Source organism: Notechis scutatus, chromosome 3, assembly GCF_049901735.1.
Source record: "Notechis scutatus isolate UNSWTSFEM ecotype Mainland chromosome 3, rNotScu1.2, whole genome shotgun sequence".
Classification (NCBI taxonomy): Eukaryota; Metazoa; Chordata; class Lepidosauria; order Squamata; family Elapidae; genus Notechis; species Notechis scutatus.
The window spans coordinates 101,728,876-101,750,116 of record NC_142011.1 but is presented as its reverse complement, the minus strand read 5'-3'; the positions used below and the strand labels follow the sequence as shown (position 1 = coordinate 101,750,116).

The 21,241-nt window shown below is 40.1% G+C and overlaps 1 protein-coding gene across 1 annotated transcript; it reads left to right on the top strand.

Annotated features, from left to right (window-relative positions):
- Positions 1-723: 723 nt before the first annotated feature.
- Positions 724-20,767, top strand: RNF2 (ring finger protein 2). Its single transcript, XM_026669273.2, has 7 exons — positions 724-947; positions 9,986-10,074; positions 10,295-10,455; positions 11,793-12,008; positions 14,644-14,916; positions 15,138-15,309; positions 18,879-20,767. The coding sequence occupies exons 2-7, from the start codon at positions 9,988-9,990 to the stop codon at positions 18,978-18,980; spliced, it is 1,011 nt and encodes a 336-aa protein (XP_026525058.1). The 5' UTR covers positions 724-947; positions 9,986-9,987; the 3' UTR covers positions 18,981-20,767.
- Positions 20,768-21,241: the final 474 nt, after the last annotated feature.

The window sequence follows — 21,241 nt, the reverse complement described above, 5'->3', positions numbered from 1 at the left end:
GTATGTAGGATCCAGCCAAGTGAGAAATTATAGCAAGTGGTAGGTAGTAGACTGACTTGGAGGCACCAAATGTATCTATATATCTATATTTATTTATTTGATTTATATTGCTGCCTATTCACCCATGGCGACTCAAGGCGGCTTGCACAATGTAAAATCATATTTAAAACAAAACATAAAAACAAAAACAATAAGAACAAAAAGAATCAAATAAATTAGTAAAGTACAATAGAACAAAATTTGGGGGGAAACAACAACACAAAAACAAAAACCAACTCCCCACCCCACCCCGACGACAGCAGGTCACACTAGCATATTTATATATTATGTATGTTCAGAGGGAGAGAAGGACTGGGGAGAGAGGTGGGGGACAATAAAATTTAAAGAATTTAGAAATATCAGCTGTGGTAGGATCCAGCCAAGGGAGAAGTTATAGCAAGTGGTGGGTAAGGGGAATCAAAGCTGAGGGAGCTGTAAGAGAAGTAGGAACTGACTTTGCAGCAATAGGAGACCCTGAGAACTGAACGATACAGCAGGAAGGCAAAGGGTCGTTGAAGTGCCTCGAACACATCACAAACCGCCACCAGCCCCGCACAGAAGCTGAAGACAAGAAATCCGAGAGGGGCGTGGCCAACGGGCGGAGCTTCCGCGAAACCTCGCCGCCCACTCCGTTTCTGACGCGTCCTGTATAAAAGTGCCCGTTTGTTTTTTTTCCCAGCGTCCTTTGCGGCTTCTGTTTGCCGCTCCTCGCCATATTGGGTTGCTTAGCGAGGAAGGGGGGGCTGGGGCGAACGGCGGTCGACGCGCCTCAGCCCTGGCTGCCGGGGGGGGAGTAGGGGGCGGGGGCGCCGACGGCGGGGGCGGTGTCGGCGACCACGACGGGCAGGAGAACCAGGCGCGCGGTCGGGAGCGGGCCGGTCTCCGAGACCTCGCCAGCAACGGGGCCGGTGAGTTAAAAGGGGACGGGGCAGCGGGGCTCTGGCTGGGCTGGCTCAACTGACGAGGAAAGCGGCTCGAAAGGGAGGCTTCGCCGACTACAAAAGCCTCAGCCTAGTCCCCCTTTCGCCCCCACCCCTCGCGGAGAAGTCGTTATTGGGGCGCTCAATGGGACGCGCCTCCCCTTTCTACCGCCCCCCTCCTTTTCAGACATCCCCTTTTCAGGCTAAAGAAAGACTCTGCAAGGGGACAGTCAAGATGTCAGCCGTGGTGGGTAACCTGTCTCCGCTGCTCCGTCTGCCTTCACCTACCTACGCGTAACCTAAGGCGGTCGGAATCGCTCCGGCCTCTCGGATGGCCCCGGCCAGGGCTAGCGGGTAGAAATGGCGATTGTTTCCCCCGCGGGACTCTTGCCTGTGTGCATGCGCCCAGCCGCTTTTTCTTGCCAAAGCTTTGGGTCTCGAACCTTTCACGGAAAAGGTTTGCGTTGTGTGGTTCGCGAGGGGGACAAGCCTTTTTGGGCCCAGGAGCGCTCTTTTTCCTCATATAGAAGAAGCGCAAGTGGGGTACTTGTTGCCACCCGTCCTTTTTTAGGGAATCAAAGGATGTTTTCAGTCGGTGGAAAGTGAAAGTTAAATAAGATCAGCTTTATTGTCATTTTTTTCTGCGGGACTCTGGCACACATTAAAAAGGGACATTCTGTTGCCTGCTCTCAAAAGTGTTCCCATACACAAAACACATGTAGATACCCTATAACAGATTAACAGAGTTGGAAGGGACCTTGTAGGCCATTTAGTCCGAAACCCACCCACCCCAACCACACCCTGCCAAAACAGGAGACCCTGCCTACACCATTTCTGACAAGAGGGCAGTCCAATCTCTTCTTGAAAGTCTCAAGTGATGGCGCTCCCACAACTTCCGAGGGCAACTTGTGTTCCACTGGTTGATTGTTCTCACTGTCAGAAAGTTTCTCCTTATTTCTAGGTTAAATCTCTCCTTGTTCAATTTCCATTCATTATAGCTTGACCCCCTCTTCTCTGTAGCAGCCCCTCAATTATTGGAAGACTGCTGCTATCATGTCTCCCCTGGTCCTTCTCTTCACTAAACTAGCCATGCCCAGTTCCTGCAACCATTCATTGTATGTTTTAGCCTCCAGTCCCCTAATCATCTTGGTAACTCTTCTCAGCACTCTTTCTAGAGTGCATAATAAACATGCATATATGTGTGTTTGTGTGTATACACACATACACATACACACAAATACAAGTCTTTCTTAACTTAATATTTATATGTTAGTTTGTAGGTGTGTGTGTGTGTGTGTATACAAGATTAAAAAGAACCCAATACACAAGCCTGAGGATGGCAGATGAGATTCTGCCAAAATGTCGCTATAATAAAAGCACAAATATTAAGACATGGGAAAATACCCGAAGGAACCTAAATACCATACATATAAATACCCGTGAAAACATAAGAAAACACACACAGACATACACACACACACACATATATATGGATCTTTGGTTATTCGGGTTTTCTCCCGTGTAAAATTGGAAGTATCTTGGCAACGTTTCGATGAAATCTGATTCATCATCTTCAGGCTTTTGTCTTCGGCTCTTCCAATTTTACATGGGAGAAAACCCGAATAACCAAAGATCCACATACAAATACCCGCGAAAACCTCAGAAAACATATATTTATATGTTAGTTATATGTACTAACTATATTTATATGTACACATACACACACACACACACACACACTAACATATAAATATTAAGAAAGATTTGTATTTTGACGGATGATATGTGTAACAATATGTATAAGCTTAGTCCCTTTGAAAGAGCTTTGGTTGCTAGGTGTTGCTTTACGGGCAGTCCTCAGCTGATGACCATAATTGAGCCCAACATTTCTGTTGCTAAGTGAAACATTAGTTAAATGAGTTTTGTTTCCATTTTATGACTTCTTGCCACATTTGTTAAGCGAATCACTGCATTTGGCAAATTAGTAACATGGTTGTTAAGTGAAACTGATTTCCCCATTAACTTTGCTTCTCAGAAGGTTGAAAAAGGGGGTCACATCATCCCTGGACACAACTACCATTATAAATATGAGTCAGTTACTGAGCATCTGAATTTTGATCATGTGATAATAGGGATGCTGCAATTGTAAGTGTGAAAAACAGTCATAAGTCACTTTTTTCAGTGACATTGTAACTTTGAACAGTCACTAAATGAACTGTTGTAAGGTGAGGACTACTTGTATTTTTAAAGTTGTCTCTCTCTTGTGAACTTTGAACTCTCCGAGCTTCCAAAAATTGTCAGGATTGACCAGAGATGTTGCTTTTTGTAGGTATAACAAGAGGCCGGTTGGGTATTTCTAGGCTTGTCAAAAGAGTGCAATCATCACTTGTTGCACTATTTTGAACAAATCAAAAAATTCAAGTTCTGCCTTTAAAAAGAGATGTATCACACTACTTTCTCACCAAAACTATACCTATTTATTTACTTGTATTTGCATGCTTTTGAAGTGCTAGGTTGATAGGAGCTGGGGTGAGGATGGGAGCTCACCCAGTCACGTGGCACTACGGTCTTGAACCCGGGCTGCTGGCTTTCCAGCTGACAAGTCTAGTGTTTTAACTGTTGCGCAGCGCAACCATGCCATTCCAGCAGTATTCCAACATTTAAAATTATAAAATTTAAAGTGCGGTTAAATGATGAGATTTAAAGATGCTTATGTTTACAATAGTATTAGTTTCACTGAATATTTGTTGACTTTGTCATAGGTTAATCTATGGTCAAATGATAACATTTAGAAAATATTTGATTGATAATTGGTCAGCATGCTTTAATAGTTAAAAGCAATATTGCTGAAAAAAAGATTTCATCAATTTTATTTAGATAGAATTTAATGTGGGTGGAGGTTTATTCTCCTAGCTTGTGGGTTGGTTTCCGAATGTTTCCTTATCAGGCTAGAAGAACGAACCTCCATCCTCATCCTCTACCTGAGCTACAGATATTTGCCACCATCGCAAGAATTTAATGTATTAATAGTGCAAAAACATAGCAAGATTATCTGTGTTCCACAGAGCCTATATTACCTATATATGAATCACAATTTTATGTATTCTTGTTTCAGTCAGAGTCTACATGTAGATAAGGGATATTTGCAGTGGGTAGCCTTTTCAGAAAGTTGATAATTCCCTCTAAAATTCAAGATTAGAGATACAGAAGGTGGCCTTGAGTCTTAATTTGGAATCAAAACATAGAATGTTCTTAATATTTGTTACACAATTTGATTTGCTTCCAAAGAAAATTATCTGCTGCAAAATTACTTATCCAAAAAAGTGTTTTAAATAAAAAATAGAAAATAGTTCATTTAGCCTATTTTATATTAGGCAAAGAAGCAGTCAAAGAAATTACGTGCTCTAATAGAAGTCGAAGAGCCAGCTTAATGTAGTATTTAAGACAATAGGTTAGAAAGTGGGAGATCATGAGTTCTAGTCCCGTCTTGTCCATGAAGCAGCTGGATGACCCTTAGCCAGTCATTTTCTCTCAGCCTTAGGAAGCGACAATGGCAAGCCACTTCTGAAAAACCTTTCAAAAAAGCTACAGGGACTTGTCTATGCAGTCTGTGAGAATTGGACATGATTGAATGAAAGGGCAAAAAAAAAGTTGACATTGAAGTTGAAATGATGAATGATCATCTCTTTTGAACGAATTAAGAGAAGTCAAATATTTTTATAATATAAGTGATTTTGATTAAAATGTTTATTGAAAAGTCTATTATATGCAAAAAAATGCTTTAAAAGGATAAAAATTTATACATGTAAGTTCTTGTCTATAGAAGTATGTATATATTGACTATGTATGTGCATAAAAATGTAAATTATTGTATTAATATGTATGGAGTATATGTTGATAACAGCAAGAATACTTTTTGCACAAAAATGGAAGGATACTTTGATTCCCCAAATGGACAAATGGCTGCAAAAGTTGATGGAGTTAGCAGAAATGGCTAAAAATTGATTGTTTGATTAAAGAGAATGCAATTAATTTTGTTTTTACTTGGAAACTTTTCAACTTTATGCTTGAGGTGGAAAAAAATGAAACTTTGATTTTGGATTTTACTGATTAGATAGGTTTGTTACATTAAATAGGCTAGTATATATTATCATATAAAAGTAACAAAGTTAAGGTTTAGCCATCTCTGTTAACTTCATCAACTTTTGCAGCCATTCGTCCATTGTGGAAATCAAAGTATCCTTCCAAGGGTAGAGAATCATTTTTGACCTCCAGCATTTTATGTTGCTATCTTACCTCAGGACTACAATTGATGTAATGATATCAGTGGAGAAGGCAGAGTTGGAATTTTTTGTTCTAATTTGGGATTATAGAGATTTAAAATTTCTCTGTGGTCACGACATAAGCCTAAGATTGAAAATCAGGCTTGTCAGATGTACAGCTTTTCTCTCCTGCTCTACAGAGTAGAGAGTTGATGTCAGCTTTGGAAGCCATATTAGTGCCAGAAGCTTCCATGCTGCCACATTCTTGAGCATGGGAAGATGGGAGGGGGAATTTCATGGAGTGTATGTGGTTAGATATAATAGCATTCTTCTTTAAATCAAGGTCATGTTATTTCTGCACCTGGCTGAGGAGGAGTAGAGGGGAAGTTGGAACCGATGGTGAGGGGCATGTGATGATGGAATGATGGGTGCAGGGGGTGGATTTGTAATTTTTTACTTATTGGAGGAAAACCCGGAACTTTCAGATTCAGGTTTTCCCAGATGTGCCAGTATGCCTACTCTAATAAACTTTGAGAAAATGTCTCTCTGAGTTTTTAATGGAGTTGGGGTTTTCTGGAACCATGACATTTGGTCTCTGACAGAAAGTCACCTGAAGAGACTAGAAACATTTGAGATATGGATTTACCAGTGGCTGTTATGTATAGGCTGGGTTGACAAAATGAGAAATGAGGTGATAAGCCGCCTGGGAAAGCCAAAGGAAATCATCAAAACCATTAAAAAGAAAAAGTTAGAATATTTCGGACATGTGATACGACACCCGGAAAAATAGGGCATACTTCACTTAATCCTCCAAGGAAAGATTGAAGGCAAACAAGATCCAGGCAGAAGAAGAACATCATGGCTTCAAAATTGAAGGGACTGGTTTAGACAAAACTCAGCAGCACTTTTTTGTGTGACTGTTGATAAATATAGGATCGCCAACATGATCGCCAGTGTCCAATGATGGATTTGGCACAAGAAGAAAGAAGAGATTTAATGCACCCATTTTGCTACTTAAGTACCTGAAATGTGGAAAATCAGTGTGATTTCAATTTTTATAGTTTTTAGAAAAACTAAATATAAATCTAAAATATTGTTCCTCCTACTTCATGAGGTTTATAATAACATTCTTGTGCCTTACAGTAACATATTTTAAATAATAGTTTGTGACAAACAATAAAATAGTCTCCAACTTCAATTTCATCCTTACTTGTGAGGGTTTCACTCAAAATTCTCAACGGTAGCTATGCTGATGGGGAATTCTGGTAGTTGAAGATGTCACATCTGGAAAGCATCATATTTAAAAGAACCAAAAATATCTGCTGCTAAAAATAAAAGGACAGTGGAAAAATGTGTTAGAGTCACGTATTAATTATACCTCTGGTATGGCAGGATTGGCTAGCTTAGGCTTAGTGTTGTATTAACCAGTCTCTGTATTTTAGTAAATATATTATTTAAGATTGGAGTGACCATGAAATGGAAAATGTGTTTTTTCTAAACTTGAAACAAAACTCATTCTGAAAGTTCCATCCGGCTGGTGCAATAGAACAAAACTGAAACTAGCTTGGATGTTTTATGTTTTGTCAAAATTCAGAAACAGTATCAAGTGTTTCAACCATAAGAATCAGTGGGAACTTAGAATAAGCTTCTTAGCATGAAGAAATCAAGAAGGCCATGTTGACAGCAAAGTGAAGATTCTATATCTCTTGTCATCTAGATTGGTGGTCCCCAACCTTTTTGGCACCAGGGACCAGTTTCATGGACCACAGTTTTTCCATGTATCAGGGATAGAGGATAATTTTGTGTACTATCTAAATCCCTCACATGCATAGATGATGCTTTGGTCTCTTGCACAGCCCGGTTCCAAATAGCCAGGGACAGATACCAGTCTGGAGTTGGGGATCCCTGATTTAGAAGGCACCCAGATTTTTGCAACCCAGCTATGGAAGCCTTTAGTCCTAGTCTTCCTTGAACTTTGAATACAACAATAGTTTGTCCTGTATAAGTATTCTTAATAGAAAGAATGTGAAGGGAATCAAGCAGGTCAGAATGGGGAGGGGAGTCCTGGCTGCCTTTTGGGGATGGGGGCTCTCCGCCTTTCTTGTTTGTCGGGGCTGTCACGGGTAGGGCAGGAAGCTTGTCCCACGTGTTGTGTGGCAGAGATGGAGAAGATTTGGACGGGGGGGGGGTGTCAAGCCCCATAGTGGTACAGCAGCAGGCGGAGGCATAGACTCGGGGTGGCATTCACAAGGGGAGCCATGCAGTCACCTGCCCCATCCTTAATGCAGCAAACAAAAACAATGGGATAGAGGCAGAGGTGCAGGGGGAGTCATGAGATTCAGCTTGCCATGCAGCTGCCTGCCTCATCCCAGCTGCGGCAGCTGTGGACAAGCAAAAACAAACTGGGATGGAGTGATTGGTGGCTGCCTGGAGTCCAGCAGGCCAGATCACATGCCTTCGTCCCCCTCCCTCTGTTTCTGCCTGCTGCTTGGAGGGCCAGGCCAGTGGACGCAGTGCTTGGACTCAACTGTACCAGCTGCGGAACCCCTGTGTGTTTGCTGGAGCGGTGGCGGCTGCTCCCTCGCCATCTCTAGGACAGCTCCGCAGGCCAAATCTGGGCCCATCATTGGCTGGATCTGGCTCACAGACCTTGTGTTCGGCATGTCTGAAGTATATACCGTGTTTCTCACATAATAAGGCTGGGCCTTATTTTTTTGACCCCGAAAAACGGCTAGGACGTCTTTTCGGGGGTGACTAATTCTCCCCCTTGCATCCTCGGGTGGGTGGGCGGGCGGCGACAGCTTGGATATTCGGGAGACCTTCGGGTTCGGGCCACCGTTGCTTTCCCTTCTCCCTTGCTGCCGCGGCGTTTGGCGCAGCCACGTGCGGCCAGTCAGGGCTCCTCCCTGCAACCGGAGCCCTGAGGAGACACTTGGCTTCAGGCGCTCCCGTCTTCCCTTTGCTTTGAAGGTAAAGCGAATTATTTTACAAAGCCTCCCCTGCCCGAGAGGGCAGCCCAACCCACGTGGGAGGCTAATTTCCGGGGCCTCTTCCGTTCCTCCCGACCTCCCTACGCTGCGCGCCTCTGACGCGCCGCTCCCTTCAGCCCAGCGAGCTCTTCCACCTCAAAGAAAGGCCAGGCGGGCGGCTGCGGAGCAGCAGCAGCGGGTCTGAGCCGCTCGCAGCGGAAACAGCCACCACCGGTAGCCGACGCGGGGAGAACGAGCGAGGTTAGGCGCCCGCCAGCCCGGGCGAGATTTGGGAACGAGGGGCAGGAGGAGGCACGCACACACCGCGGCTCACTTTCCCAGCTTTGCCCAGCCCTTACGGCTCTGGCGCGCCCTGGCGGGCAGCGAGCGCCTCCCGCCGGACCCTCCGCTCATCCTTTCAGGGCCGCGCCAGAGCCGTAAGGGCTGGGCAAAGCTGGGAAAGTGAGCCGCGGGTGTGTGCGTGCCTCCTCCTGCCCCTCGTTCCCAAATCTCGCCTGGGCTGGCGGGCGCTAACCTCGCTAGTTCTCCCTGCGCCGGGCCACGGTGGTGGCTGCTCGCGCGTAGCGGCTCAGACTCCGCTGCTGCTGCCCGCAGCCGCCCGCCTGGCCTTTCTTTGAGGTGGAAGAGCTCGATGGGCTGAAGGGAGCGGGCGCGCAGAGGCGCACAGCGTAGGGAGGTCGGGGGAGGAACGGAAGAGGCCCCGGAAATTAGCCTCCACACGTGGTGGGTCCCTCTCGGGCAGGGGAGGCTTTGTAAACGCTTTACCTTCAGCAAAGGGAAGATGGGAGCGCCTGAGCCAAGTGTCTCCTCAGGGCTCCGGTTGCAGGGAGGAGCCCTGACTGGCCGCACGTGGCTGCGCCAAACGCCGCGGCAGCAAGGGAGAAGGGGCAGCAAGGAGAAGGGAGAAGCAACGGTGGAAGGTCTCCTGATATGAAGTGCCCCACCAATGCAGGCAGCACCATATCCGGGCATGCAACAAAAGTAATTACTAACGGCAAGCCCCCGCTCTCCCCCCATTTCGCATGTTTAATATGGGGCTTAATTTGGGGGGAGGGGCTTAATTTGATTTTATGCCAATAAAACATGGTGGGGCTTCCTATTGGTGGAGGCCGTATTGTTGGAGAAACACGGTAGTATAGAAGAAGTAGACATTTTTCACATTGTCTGAAAACCTTCGGATATGTAGTCATCCAAGGAAACTAATTGAACCAATGGAAACTTGAAAGGAGTTTTGGAAGGGACCAAGAAAAATATAGTACTTCACACTGTATAATTAACCTAATAATTGAATTGATTACCACAAAACATGGTGATGGCCACTAACTTGAATGCCTTTGAAAGTGGTTGGCTAGATTCATGGAAAACAAGTTAGTTAAAAACTAGTAAGCTTTAAGACACATTGTTATCTCTGTGTGAAGCCAGTTTGCTACCAATTTTAGGTGAACAGTGGTGGTATAAAGGTCCTACTTGAGAGCACCCTAAAGATATTTCATCAATCACTATAAGAAACAAAATGTTGCACTGGAATGGTTCTTATCCTGCTCTAGCAGAACTATTCTTATGCTTATATTCAATCTACATGGCTTATTAAAATTATGAAAACTGCCTGGTGATTTTGGGCTGGTATTTCTCTCAGCCCAACTCACCTCACAAGGTAATTGTGGAGAAAATAAGAAGCAGGAATATTGGAGATGTTTGCCATCTTGAATTATATATATATACACACAAACACACGGATAACAAGATGATGATGATTGTGATTCTATTTTTTTAGCCATGTCTCAAGCTGTACAAACAAATGGCACACAACCATTGAGCAAAACATGGGAACTCAGCTTATATGAACTTCAAAGAACACCTCAGGTACTATAGTTACTTTCTTCTCCATCTTTGTATAGTGATATGTAGCTTGTATCATTGTATTGAATGTGAACTTCCAAACCACAAACAGTTTGTACCAGAAGAAATTAGTTGTAAGAAAAGTAATTCAATTATAAGAGTAATAAAATGTATATCATTTGTAAATATTAATTTCAACGGAGCAAGGAAATAATTTCTTGAAAAATGCTATTTTGATTGTTAGGAAGCTATAACAGATGGCCTGGAGATAGTGGTGTCACCCCGAAGTCTTCACAGTGAGCTAATGTGTCCCATTTGTTTGGATATGCTGAAAAATACCATGACTACTAAGGAATGTCTACATCGATTTTGTGCCGATTGCATTATCACAGCCCTTCGAAGTGGGTAAGTTGGTTGAGCAAAAACAAAAAACCCACCACTGTTACAGTGCTGAATTATACCTTGGAATTCTGTTTATAGTGTAAACCAGTGATTCAAAAGGCTTTTTGGAATTCAAACTGCATGGGATACAGCCAGTGATGCATGACTGTTTCAGATATGGATAAGGCCACTGTTTTTTTGCCCCATGCTGGAGTATGTGATTTGGGGTGGAAATTTTAAGAGTAATTATTTAAAAAACTAGGTGCTTCTTATTTCAACAAGAAAGCTGGATGGATGGAAAAGGCCAAAAAAGGCAGATTGCTGCCAACATTTAATGAAATAGCAATAGCATTTAGGTTAATATATCTCTTCATAGTGCTTTACAGCCTTCTCTAAGCAGTTTACAAAGTCAGCATATTGCCCCCAAAAATCTGGATCCTCATTTTACTGACCTCAGAAGGATGACTCTAGTCTGCTTGTTGCTGTCACAAGCTCTACCACAAAGGAACATAAACATACTTTAGCCTTTTTTCTCTTCTGACGTTGTCTCCTGTCACCTATTGTATGTGGCTGGCTGCATTCAAGACCCAAAGAATTTGCAATCAGGATGGGATGAGTATTTTTTGCTATCCTACTTAACCTTGGTGCTCTCTGAGTTTGATTGTATTCATTTCATCACCCAAACTAGTTAACATAATCAGCACTGATGATGTTATCTAGCTTGGGTAATGAAACATCTGCAAGAAAACAACCAAGCTCAGGGAGCACCAAGGACCTCTCTTTTCAACTCTGAGCCCCAAATATTTTCTTTTATTGGCTTGTGAGATAGGTTTGCTGGAGCAATAACTGATCCAAGGTCATCCAGGGAATCTTATATCCAAGCTGGGACTTCAATTTGGAGTTCAAATTAAGATTTGTATCCAGTTTAATACACTGACTCCAAGTAATGATTTATTTTTTTTCACCCTTCAAAAAGTGGATAAAGAATACGAGGTTCCTTGTACTGTTAAAGTTGTCATCAAATAATGTACAGGACTAAGAGGAATGAGGGTCAGTGAGCATTGATCAAATCATTCTATAGAAGTCCATATTGCGTCATGCTTTTTTCCTATTATGTCTTTGTCAATTATGTGCAAACCTTATAATGTCAGTATGGAGTATAACAAATTAGTTAATCTTCAAGGATTCGGATTCTGAGATATGCAAAATTAACAAATGGCTGTTCCCAGTCTGACTAACAGTTAAATATTTCAAAAGAAATTGCAAAGATTGCAAAAATGTGCCAAAAATTCGATAAATATATACAGTCTTTTTGAATTAGGTAAGAACATATTTTTGGAATTCTTCTTATTTATTCTCAGAAACAAAGAATGCCCTACTTGTCGTAAAAAGCTTGTTTCCAAAAGATCTTTGAGACCAGATCCAAATTTTGATGCCCTTATCAGTAAAATTTACCCAAGTCGTGATGAATATGAAGCTCACCAGGAGAGAGTTTTAGCAAGGATCAGCAAGCACAATAATCAGCAAGCTTTGAGCCACAGCATTGAGGAGGGCCTGAAAATCCAAGCCTTGAACAGGTAAAAACTTATATATAGTGAAAAGATGGCTATTCAGAGTTCTCCAGTTGGGTGACTGTCTGCATGCTTATTTGTATAACGATCAATCTCTGTCTTCAGATCTCAGCATAAAAAGAAAGAATAGAAAAAAAAATGTTGCCTACCAGAAGGCTAGATAATTGTTTTTATTTGAAATACACATTACTGGATTGAATAGACCATTACTCTGAATCTATATTGAGTATTTTCAAATGTATATTTATTTGAAATAATTGAAAAGCTTACATTTTTAAATAAATTCCTTCTTTTTTTCTTTAATTTAAAAACTGTGGATCATGCAAAATTGACCCCAACAGCCTAAATTCCAGTGCTTCATTGTATCCAGCAACATTATAGCTAACCATATCCTAATTTTTGTTCAAAATCTATATTTCAAATGACATGTTTACTAAATGCTATAAATATTAAATATATTTGTAATATGTGAATTATTTTGCAAAATGAATTTCCTCATGGCACAAGAATATAATGCATTGGTATTCAGCATTAATACTCTACTGTTTTAAAATTACAGCTATATAATTTATTTGCCTGCTACTTACATTCAGTATAATCTCCTTGAAGTTAAACTGCTATTTCATGAAACTATTGTATTTTTCCTACCACTTATAACCATGGGAGATCTATTTGATGTTTATTTTACAAAGCCCTCTCCCAAATTCAAAAAATTATTTTATTTTATCTCTATATACTTTACAATTAATCATTAATCCACATTTTCAATTTTCTTTCTACTGAATTGAAAAACACCATCCTTTATAGGGAAAATACTGCAATTTCTTAATAATTTAAGGTAATATGCTTTGAATCTTAGCCAACTAGCCTTTAAGTGTAGCATATTCTAAAGGCTGTTGTAGCCCCAATATCTATATCCTTTTAATATGCCTGCACAAATAAAATAAAAAACAGGGTTGATTGTATATGCTATCTTGGCAATTAGCTTCCACACTTGTTCTTTTCTATGTTATGAGCTGACTTACTACCCCCCCCCCCCCAAGTATTTTATAATTTGGAGAATCGGCTTTGGTATAGTTTTAATTCAGCTGGAAGTTGTTGATTCTTAACAGAGAATTTCCCAACTGCATCCATAATAGGACACATTGTTATTACATTTCAGAACTGAATTCAAAATAGCAGTAGAACTAGAATACTGAATATTATGTACAGATGATGGACAGTTTTTTATATTATGTAGCATAGTTATCTATCTATCTATCTATCTATCTATCTATCTATCTATCTATCTATCTATCTATCTATCTATCTATCTATAGTGTATGTATGTATATATATGTATGTATATATATGCAGGTCTTGGTATGTTCGGGTCTTTTCCCGTGTAAGATTGAGAGCATCTTGGCAACGTTTTGACGAGGTCCCACTCGCCATCTTCAGTCTGGTGCATTCGGCTTTGTGCTTGTGTGAGCAAAGCGTGATCAGAGCTGCCGTCTCCCTATATATACTGGTGGGGAGGTTGGCTGTGTTGTCATTTCTTGATTGGTTGATGGAGTTGATGTTTGCAGATTGGCTGGCTTTTTCGTAAGAACATGTGTGGCTGAGGTATTGGTTGTGTGTCTATCAGCCTCCTGTGTTGTAACGACCTGGGTAATGGGCTTTGTGATGACCTTCTGAGTTCTATTGTTTTGACATCCTGGGTCTTGTGTTGTAATCTCCTGGGTCGTAATGACCTGGGTCATGGGCTGTGTGATGACCTTCTGAGTTCTATTGTTGTGACATCCTGGGTCTTGTGCTGTAATCTCCTGGGTCATTGGCTGTGTTGCAACATCCTGAGATTTTGTGGTGTAACCACCTGAGTTCTGTGATGTGATATCCTGAGTGGGTGGTTGTGATGTGATGTTCCGGGTTTTGGTTTGGCTCCGAGTTTGAGGCCTGGATATGTGTTCATGGCGTGTGTCCGTTTGCTTGGTTTGGGGGTCGGGGTGTGTGGCAGCTGGTGATGCAGCCGTGGTCTGCTTTCTGGATGGTGGTTCTCTTTCGTCTATGGGATGGGTTTGGGTTTGAGTCTGGTGAGGGAGAATGGTGGTGGTGTCATGTGTTGTTTTGAGTCCAGTGTTGGTTTTCGTGGCTGGGACTCGTTTGTTGATAAGGGCTAGTTTCCAGTTGTCTGGTAGGCAGGAGGCATCGTCCCATTTATTCATGTTATGGGGGTGTTTCTCTATTTCAATGGCTTCCCTGATTATTATATTGACTATCTGAATAGTATATATGCCTCAGCGCAGTGGTTAGAGTGCAGTACTGCAAGCTACTCCCATTGCAATTTGGCAGATCGAATCTCACCAGGCTCAAGGTTGACTCAGCCTTCCATCCTTCCGAGGTGGGTAAAATGAGGACCCAATTTTGGGGGGCAATATGCTGATTCTGTAAACCGCTTTGAGAGGGCTGTAAAGTACTATAAAGTGGTATATAAGTCTAAGTGTTATTGCTAAGTGCTATTATATAGATTAAATGGTAGGTGATGGGTTGTATATTGGATATGTGTATTTAATGAAAAAATAATCATAGAATGGATGGGATAAAATTTGCTAGTTGACACAAAGACTCTGAAAATGAAGAACTTGTTTCTTGATTGTACTAGGTTACAGAGAGGAAAGAAGCAACAAATAGAGAATGGCAGCGGAGCAGAAGACAATGGTGATAGTTCGCATTGTAGTAATGCTTCAACCCACAGTAATCAGGAGGCTGGACCAAGTAACAAAAGGACCAAAACCTCTGATGATTCTGGGCTTGAACTGGACAATAACAATACAACAGTTGCCATAGACCCAGTATTGGATGGTGCAAGTGAAATAGAATTAGTTTTCAGACCCCATCCTACGCTTATGGAAAATGATGACAGTGCACAGACAAGGTAAGCAGTGGTTCATTTTTATTTTAGAAGGAATACTGAATATGGTAGTAGATGAATCTTGTTGAATATTATAGTCTCTGTATGACTTCATGTAGAATAAACAATAGAAAATATTGGATTGCTTTTATATATTTGTGGGATTGTTTTCTTTGCAAGCCTTTTCATATCTGTCAGTCTTCTTGTAATCTATAGGTACATAAACCATCTTTGCTTTTGTACAGGTACATTAAGACTTCGGGCAATGCCACTGTTGATCACTTGTCCAAGTACCTAGCTGTGAGGCTAGCCTTAGAAGAACTTCGGAGCAAAGGAGAATCTAATCAGATGAATCTTGAAACAGCCAGTGAGAAGCAATACACAATTTATATTGCTACAGCTAATGGCCAATTCACCGTGAGTAACTGTTTGAGCAAAAATGCAGTTGGAAAAAGCATTGTTTCAAAATAAATTTGAATTCTATTCAGAATGTCATTATGCCCAGGGCTAAACATACAAAGGCAGAGCAAATAAGTTATGCTGTCAGGATGTGTGGTGTTGACCATTTGTCTAAAAGGTATGATCTATATACCTAGGTTTAACCCTCTATATGGAAAATTTCTGAAAGTGATTTTTTTTCTGTTTAATTTCACTTGTGGTAACACAGCTATTTATGCACGCATTACAATGTGAACTAAGAGGGGGGGGGAAAGCAAATGTGTGCATATATTGCTAAAAAGAGGTGAGGAAAATCTAGTTTTAGATCATTGTTCATTTGTTTCTGAGCCTTTTCACTTTCTTATACAATCCTAGCAGAATTATTTATCCCCTATCATGAAAGATAAACATGTAGAAAGGAATATTTCCAAAAACATAATGCAAACAACCAAGGGCTTTGTTGTTCATTAAAGTCTCACCATTTATTATCTCATAAGCCTTTGTAGAAGACAGTCCTGTTTTAATAGAAGAAGGGAGTACAGTCCTGACAAAAAGGCAAAATATATAGTCTTGTCAGGTAGGGGAAGAAAGGAGATGAAGAATGGTGACGTATGTTGACCATTAATAAAGCAGAAACATTTGGGAGGTTTTTTTTTTAAAGAGGGGAGGCATGTAAATTCACTGGTACTTTAACACTAAAAATGGCAATGGGATTATTTCAGACTCTGAAAATACTCTTGTACTCTGCCTAAGGTGGTTATTCTTGAATAGAACAATTTTAAAGACACATTTTATCCTGTACCAGTTGAACCAAAATATTTAATACCAATACACTCAGAATAAACTGAGATTTCTTATAATATAGTATACACTAGTTTATCAATGCAAGATTGTGTCTCATTTAGCTACTGTTTTGTTAATAGTCATTCTCTTGCCTCTCCATTCTCATTATTCCTTCTTCTCCTTCCACCTCCTACAACAGCTGTTTATTGTCTAGACACCACGCATTTGATGAAGTGGACTATACATAAGTTTATGTGATTATTATAATAAATTGATTAGTCTTTAAGATGCCATAAACTTCTTACTAACATGGCTAACCTATGGAAATGCATATAAACATACTAAGTGAACACGCTAGTAAACTTCTATTTGTCTATCTGGGATTTTGATCTCTTATATGATGTATAAGAATGATAAAAGGTCTTTTTATTTTGGATATGATTTAAATATATAGTGTGCTATATATCCAACATCTCGGAAATCAGTGGGAACTTACTGGTGTTTTTACAATGCCTAAAAAAGTCTGCATACTTTATTGGCTGCAGCTCCCTACTGACTGACCTACTACATGTTTATTTTTTCAGAATTAGTGTTCAATTAGTGAAGCTCACAAATTGTGGGAGCATATAATAAAAAGGATATTGTAGGGAATCTAGCTGTCTGATATATTTATTTGTTACTGAACTGTGTACTTAAAATAAATTACAGTGACCCTTAAAAAGAACCAAATCAGATCTAGCCTTCCATACACATTGTATCAATCTTAAAGGATTTGAGGCTTCTAGTGTAAACTTAAATGTATATGGTCCAAATTAAATTTAACCATCTGGTCTTGATCTAGTAAAGTTGAAAAAGGCTATTTGATACTCTGAATAAAATTGTGCATTGTTAGTGTCAAGTAATTTTGGGAGTAGGCCTGCAGTTAGAGTTCTGTCTGTTTAGATGTTTGAATAAACAGGGTGTTATTAAATCTGTCCTGGATTCAATAATATATGCATAATTATGTCCTGCCCACTTGTAATTATAATTACCATAAGTGGATGGGACAAAATGGCAGCCACATTTGGATCACTGCCGTGCATCCTGGGGATACATGGTCTGCCTTCCTTCCACATGAGATCTGGAGAGTATGGTGCATGATGGGGGTGTGGGAACAGGCCCAAGTGCTGCAGGGTTCTGGTGGGGTTGGAGTGGGGGGAGATGGAGTGCTGCCATGTAAGGGTGAATGACCACAGGGACACTGCCCCGTCATAACTTTGTAGTTTTTGGAGAAGGGGTTTCTTGTAACTTCAAATATGTGTTAAATGCCCTGTCATACCTCGATAACCATCTGTACCTGAGCTCATGATGCTGATATTAATTGCTGTTGTCATGTTCTACTTACTGACTCCTACAGCAGGCAGTTGTGTTACTGTGATTTCATTCCACGCTTTTAACAAGCAATAAGGATTATGTCCCCTGGTATTGCTAACGTGTATTTGATGGGGAAATGTAAATATTTTCTCATTGTGATTGACAAAGTGTTCTTGATGAAGGTATCAACATGAAAGATACTGGACAACTTGCATACATCTAAAAGCTTTTGTTTGTTATTACTTTAAACCCCAATATTTAAATTTTGATAGCTTTTTTCAAAATGTTAAATGGTTGAAGATCTAAAGATGTTCATTCTTCTATCATATTCAGTATTCAAAGCAAAGGTGGGCTTTTGTCGGTTCGGACCGGTAGTTAAGATTAGGTGGTTTGGTAAACCGGCAAAACTGGCTGGCCTCGCCCCTGCCTGTTATTTGGCATGGTTTTTGGGCTGTTTCCAGACCGTTTATGGGCCATTTCCAGGCCGTATTTTGGGGGCCAAAAATGCCCCCAAAATGCCCTGTTTTGGGGCTGTTTTACATGTGGTTTTTCAGACCGAAAATGGCCTGAAAACAGGCAAAAAATGGGCAGGGGCATGGCCAGCCAGTGGTGGGATTAGCCCCAACCAGCTGAATCCTACCTGTTCCTTTGAGGCAAGTGGATGGGAGGCAGGGCTGGGTGTGATGAGTGACATCACCCACCCAGTCACATGACCAACCAGCCGCGCTTACCCAGCCAGAGAACCAGTTCTTAAAAAATTTGCACCCACCACTGGTTCAGAGACCAGAATTGGTATAATATTTCTTAATTTCAGTTTGCAAAGCTGGAGTGGCTTTTGACATTGCTGTACTTTGAACAAAGTAGCTTTATTTACCTTGATGGTAGAATGCAGAAATTTCAAACGTACTTTCAAACATATTTGTTTACTAAAGTACCAGGGTTCTATTTTGCAATGGGAAAGACATATTTAGAAAGACCTATAGCCGGTACAATTCACCATCGTTCTCTGACAGTACAAAAACAAATCTTGGCTATATTCATACATTTCAAATGTTTATCCATTTCAACAGGTTCCCAACTTATTTTCTTTTTATAGATATATTTGCATTTTAATATTTTAATTTCAATAAAAGCTTTTTAAAATTAAAAAAATTAAAAGACCTATAGCTTTTTTAATGGAACTATACTACAGTATAACACCTGATTTGCTCTGCAGCTGCTTTTCCTTTGGAACTGAAATATTTGGTTTATATTAGGCTATTCATAGACAGGAGTGAGTGTTGTTTACCAGCTGTGATTTGTCAGTGTTTGGTAATGTTCTAGTTATTGGTGTTTCTTTTATTATTCATTTTCAAATGGCAATAACACTTTTCTATTTTTAACTTTGGCCCTATTTTTGACTTTCACTCTAGGTATTAAACGGTTCTTTTTCCTTGGAGTTGGTCAGTGAAAAGTACTGGAAAGTGAATAAGCCGATGGAGCTCTACTATGCACCAACTAAGGAACACAAATAAGCCTTATAACAAGGCTTTGAGTTGGAACAATAATTGCTTTTATATCTTTGCTTTAAATTGAAGTACCATCCTTTGCATCATGGACAACTGCACATAGACTTGGATTCCCCAATGAGTATCTTTAGACAGCATTTTGTGTGATATTTAACTTATATTTTTCTTTCTAGAGAACTGAATGATCAGAACATTCCATTGTTACTGTCATATGTGTTCTTTTGATTTGGTGGCTCTTGGTTCGTGTGCATGAAGTTAGTGGCAGCAAAATTTCTTTGGAACGTGGAATTTTGGAAGGCTTTGGATGGGCAAACTCACTAGTACATTGATGTAGAGTGACAGAGGGACAAGAGATGCGATAATTCTGTTAATTATATATGATTAAGAATAGGTCTGCTAATAAATAACTAATTCAGATCCTAAAGAAATAACTGGAGCTGGAAGAAAAGATAGATTGTTCACAGCAGTACGTGAATTCTTATGCAATGCCCTGTAATGTCATTCTGCTTTCTAAATAAAAAAGCCACCCCATATACAACACTGTCTTCATTCCCAGTGTCCATGGGAATGCAAGCTACTCCTTTTCCTGTTGTCATCATATTAAAGGTAAATTATTCTTTCCAACTTCACATTACAGCTGTGAGAGCATTAACTGTAATAATGTTGCATTGCTTAATTACAGTTTAAAGTGTGACATAGAACTAGCTTTGGGAAAAGACTTTACAGAATGAGCATACATTTCTGAAACAAGTTCTGAATTTATCGCAGTTCCTGAAGAGCTGATGATAGTACAATCATATTAACATTCCCAGAAAAAAGGGGGAAAATGTACTGATTTGTACTGATACTACTTAAAAATAGTAATCAATGATGCAAATGTTGACAAATTGCTTTGAAGATATTCTTAAACTTTCCCATGTCAACTATACTTGGCACTTGTGGGTATAAGTAAATGCATTGTGGATTGTAATGATCTTTAATTTTGATAGGATCAAAACTATAGTTACATATCGTAGCATCAAAATTTCTGTAAATTGAGTTTTCATCCATGACATCCTTCAGTATGCCTGATGATGTAAAAAAAAACCAACACCTTTCTTTTCACTGAAATGTTCCCCAGTTGAGAGTTTTGAATATGCTAAGAAAAGATATGTTACAGAAAAATGTGGACTTGTAAGGGATTAACTTCAATATTTACCAACTTCTTCCGGTTGTTCGTCTAAAAATTATGATCTAGTGTAAAAGTCAAAAAATCAATTACTGCAATTCAAAGCTGAGAATATGCCTACTAATTCAAAAGATCTGATGATCATACAGAAAGAAAAAAAACTTTATAGTACCCCGTTCAATGTTAGAGGTTCCTGAATTTTTTTACCAGTTTGTGCCATGACAGTTAATAAGTCCAAGCTGGGGTAGGGGTGGGAGTGGGGTGGGGAAGATGTATCATGCTTATTCAGTTTTGTTCAGTATTTTTGGTGTAATGTACAAACTATATAGCTTGCTAGTGTATGTCCACTAAATATAATCACATTTCTTTTTATGTGAAAAAATGGTTTTGTATAAGCAAACATCAGGTGCAAAAAAAAGCTTGCTTTAAGGCCTATCCAAGAAATAGTTTAGCCCTAGATGCAGATCAAATATAGCATTCTGAAAAGATTTATCTGTCTGGGGGGGGGGAGAAGGTACATTGTTTCCAAGTTGGTGGGAAAGAATGTGAATTTTTAACTTCTGTTATGGTGAATTCTATAAGTATTTATATTTACTTAAATATAAAAAGTAGCTGTTTTAATCAATGAATCGCACTGTGACTTTTTAATGGATCAACTATTGGCAGCTTTGAGACATTGCCTTACTGCCACATTTTCACAAGGAAGCTATTTTGGAAAAGTGACAGTCCTGTCATTAAATGTTGCATCTCTCATTCCTGAAGTTCAGAGATCATTCATGGGTATATACAGTATAAGAAATCCCAAAGAGGAGGAATATACATCCTCTGTGACTAGCTAAGATCTGATGTGATTCATATCCATTTACAGTAGTACTACGAGCTCTGAAGGAGGTGAGAATAATTCTGAAGAAGCAACTTGTCCATTTATTGCCTCTCAACTCTCTGCCCAGCCCTAACAGATCTCACTGTTTTCTCTATAATAGCTTTTCTTTACTGTAGTATATGGTGAAACAAGTTCTACAGAAGACTATTGTCTTTTGAGATTCCCTATCTGAGCAATAGTAGAAGAAGGGAGATATCTTGGATCATTGGAATCGTT